At 48.8% G+C, this 3,793-nt stretch overlaps 1 protein-coding gene across 1 annotated transcript; it reads right to left on the bottom strand.

The window, feature by feature from the left end:
- Positions 1-1,916: 1,916 nt before the first annotated feature.
- Positions 1,917-2,918, bottom strand: LOC119463722 (endothelin-converting enzyme homolog). The gene has a single exon (XM_037724547.1). The coding sequence runs from the start codon at positions 2,916-2,918 to the stop codon at positions 1,917-1,919; it is 1,002 nt and encodes a 333-aa protein (XP_037580475.1).
- Between the last annotated feature and the right edge of the window lie 875 nt (positions 2,919-3,793).

The raw sequence follows: 3,793 nt of genomic DNA, 5'->3' as shown, positions 1-3,793 counted from the left end.
CTCGGGGCGGTGCCGCCGCCTACGAGCAGAAAAGAGAAGTACTGCATTATGACACTAACGCGCACCGACAGTGAACGCTTCGGTGGTCTCAGCACTACGACGCCTCGATGCCAGCATTCGAAGGGACGCTGGCATCAAGAAGCACTACCAACGCCAACTAGGTGGCGTTCACCGTACTCAGCACAGCGGAGCGTGGCCTCCGCAATTAGCTCTGAAAATGTTTCTGAAGTTGATCGCGGAGGCTGCAATTACGACGCGCTGTACGCGCTGATTTGACTCGGTGACGATTCAGTTACGTGCTTTGTCTTGCGCGTTGTATTAGTGTGTCAGTTAAGTGCTTCGTCTTTCGCGTTGTGCTAGCGTGTGCAGCGTAGTGCAGCTTCCATATGCACGACGGTTGCTCATGGTCATCGACGTTGGTAGTCGTGATGGAGGAGACGTGCCACCAGGCGTCAGCGTGGGTGCATCAACGCCTAAGGGCGCTTTAGCCACAAAACACCAATAGACATTATATATCAATGTGCAATAAACATTACACTACTTCTGTGAAGACACGTTTCACTTTCGTGTTCTATACCGATTCCTATATAAGAGGGATCAACCACATTTTTTTTTATCAGGGGCACTCGAATGCGGCATGTTGCTGTGCATTCATAACACAGGACACAAAATCCGCCAAGTTCCGCGCAGTCTTGCTTATTCTCCGTAACGGAAAAATCGCTGCGGAGGTTACGAAGTCAACACGCGCACTTGAAAATTTTCTGCTAATCTCTCTTTCGTTGCGTTTTGGGCACGGGTTGCTTACCGTCCGGAAAGTGAAGCAAGCAGGCCCAAAATAAAGAAGCCGACTAGTCGTAAACGCCACTCTAATTCTGTTATCGCAGGACCGCTGTAAAGAAATGCAAGACGCATGCTATACCAACCCAAGCAAGCTTGCTGGGCATGAAGCCTTTTCAATTTAAAGCCATTGTCCTATGGAAGCATTTCTCTGGCGCAGGAGGAGACTTGTGCACCTAATACACTTCACACAAACACAAGCTCCTTGTGTTTCCCTGAACGTCGATAGTATGGCTTTTGCATTAGCAGCGTCCTCTTTCGCTTGTTGTTGGTGCAGCCGATGACTGCGCAGTGCCACCCGGGCAAATAACCGTTGTACATACATCCTACTCAACAGATGCGGTAAGAACAAGTCTAAAACACACCATGCGAACACTGACCGCCAATGCGGCCATTTGCTCCCGTCTCCCGCAGTCACCGCAGCCCTCACCAGAGGCAACACCTGTTGTAAAGGGTGGCGGCACGACGCTACGAGGCTATAAACATCTGGTCTATAGACCAGCATACAGCGACAACGAGACTGCTGCAGCACTTTCTGAACCAGCCTACGCAAGAAACTGACAACCGCAAAGGTGCTGCGGCGCGCGCCATTCTTGTCGTCCTTTTACAACCGTTATCATCATAACAAATGCATGGCGGCCGCTACAGGCACAAGAAATTCTGCTTTGTACATGTCTTATCGTAGGTTCCAGCGTAATCGTTGGTGCCAGCGTGCCTTTGAGAGAACTAAGCAATTCGTGTCGCGCATACAATCTGATTACACAAGGTTTGGTCAGAGAGACAACGGATAGGAACCGCGATAATTTTTCAGAAACATCTAATAGAGAAAGGTGCGTCTTGCGCTAAGCAATAATTTTCAACTTTTGCTTGTGAAATAGGGTCGTTGAAAAACGAAGTGCCCGCGCTCACATTTTATATTTACTTCATACAAGAAATGCATGACGGCCGAAAGTATGCGATATGTGGACGTTTTTATATACATAAGAAACATTTTAGAACTAAAGAAGAAGAAATAAGTATAAAGGCATGGATAGCTAGGCATTTTTTTCCGTTGCCACAAGATTGCTGTTGCCAGGTGGTTAGTCGCGTTCCGTTGAGTGGAACGTGCACCGTTTTTTAGGGTTCAGCGCGGCTTCGATGGGGCAGTTGAACGCTGCCGCGAACCGCTTCTCATTTTGGGCTGGTAAGTTGCACCGTAGCACCCACGGCGGGTACTGCTTCTGGATGCCCCAAACATACGCACCCTCCGAGCAGAACTGGAAGCAGCCGGCGATAAAGAACAACTGTTCCTGTGTGTATCCCAGAATGCCCGTCTGCGCCGTTAGAGATGCGAAGGCGAGCCGGGCCTTCTCGATTCCGGCCGTGTCGGCGAATGTTTCCGAGAGCGCGTTCTTGCTGTACACTTCGTCCGCAGTGTAATTCTTCAGTTGGCGCCTGACGCAGTCTAGCCGACTGCGAAAGTTGGTGAACGACTGAACTGACCACCACGTGGTGGCTTCGCCGGTTCTAGACAAAGTGGTAAATAAAGGGTCGAAAGCGTGCGTCAGTTCATGTCCCAAGGTCTTTCCGATGGCACCGTAGTTCACCGCCACTGGCACCGTCTGAGAAACCGCTGGCGGTGCCATGAACGCCGGCAGAACGACCATGATGTGGTAGAGCGGGTAGTAGAACGCGTTCAAAGTGAATGAATCGAACAGAATGTCATCGCGGTGAATGACCACCGTGGGGTCTTCCATAAGAAGGCGCTTCTGCTCTTCAAGGCGCCGATGCTGTGTTTTGATCAGCCAGCTAATAAACGGCTGCGATTCGTCCGGTTCGAGGTAGCCGTAGAAGACCTCGAGGGCTTCGTGAGTTTGTAGGTGTTCCGGCAAGGGCAAGACGCTTAGGATGCTGTCAACATGCTCGAGGGCGCCTTTGGCTGTTGATTGGTCCATCCACGGGAGCTTGGCGAAGTTCTCTCGAGTGGCCAACTTCACTGCGTTCCAAGTGTTCTTCGTGGCATTGACGCTTGGCTGCAGGTCCAGGCTGTCGACGAACCATCGGACAAAGGCGAATTGAGCAACCTGCGTTTTAATAAACATTTTGCGTTCGCTGATGAGTCCAAGCGTTTAAAGCGATCATTTCAACTCTGTCCGCGAATAAAAATGCGTTCGAGAGCAGGAGATATCTGCTCTAGATGATATAATAGTCATGCGGCAAGCCAAAAACATTTTTGGTTTCTTCTCCGAAACCCTTTTGGTGAGCGCATTGACCACTTGGTATAACGTAGTAATCATTTGCACTTCTTATGCACTCACGACAAGTTTTATTCCATGAGCCTAATCATGGTGACAGCAATGTGACTTCTACTGATCTTCATACGCAGGGGCGCCAATGTGCCTATGCCATTTGTTTAAAAGTCGACTGGTTCTGTATGCTTTAAGTAGAAAATACAGACCCGTTCGTGACCAGGTGACCTTCAGTAGGTTTAGCGCCACAGTGATCTTTCCTATGGGTGCTCGTACCTGATAGGGTTGTGAACATGCTTCACTTGTAAATTTTATTTTGGCTGTAACCTTGCGTCTCGCGCGCTTTCCCAATTCTAAAATTTCGTCTGTTCGACTGCCAATAAATCATTGTTTGCAGCGGACAGTTGAAGTATAAAGTTTCCATAATTGAGGATCTTAGAGACACGCCGAACTTCCTATCCGTTCGTGACAGTAGCAATTAAAACAGTACTGCATTGTGTAGTTTGGTTGTGAATGTAAAAGCTGGATATATTATTATCAGCTTTTACTTTTACACACGAACTATCATCTCCAGCATTCTCAGCTTAGAAAGAATTTAGAGAGAGGGCTTTTTTATTTCTTCGGGCACGTTGAGCCTTCTTGTTTCAGACCCAGTGAGCCGTAAACGTTTGGCGCCGCCTCTATACTCGTAAAAACTATCGCGATAATTTGCCCTACGGACACAAACC

Source organism: Dermacentor silvarum, chromosome 9, assembly GCF_013339745.2.
Source record: "Dermacentor silvarum isolate Dsil-2018 chromosome 9, BIME_Dsil_1.4, whole genome shotgun sequence".
NCBI lineage: Eukaryota > Metazoa > Arthropoda > Arachnida > Ixodida > Ixodidae > Dermacentor > Dermacentor silvarum.
This window is presented reverse-complemented; position numbering and strand designations above follow the sequence as displayed.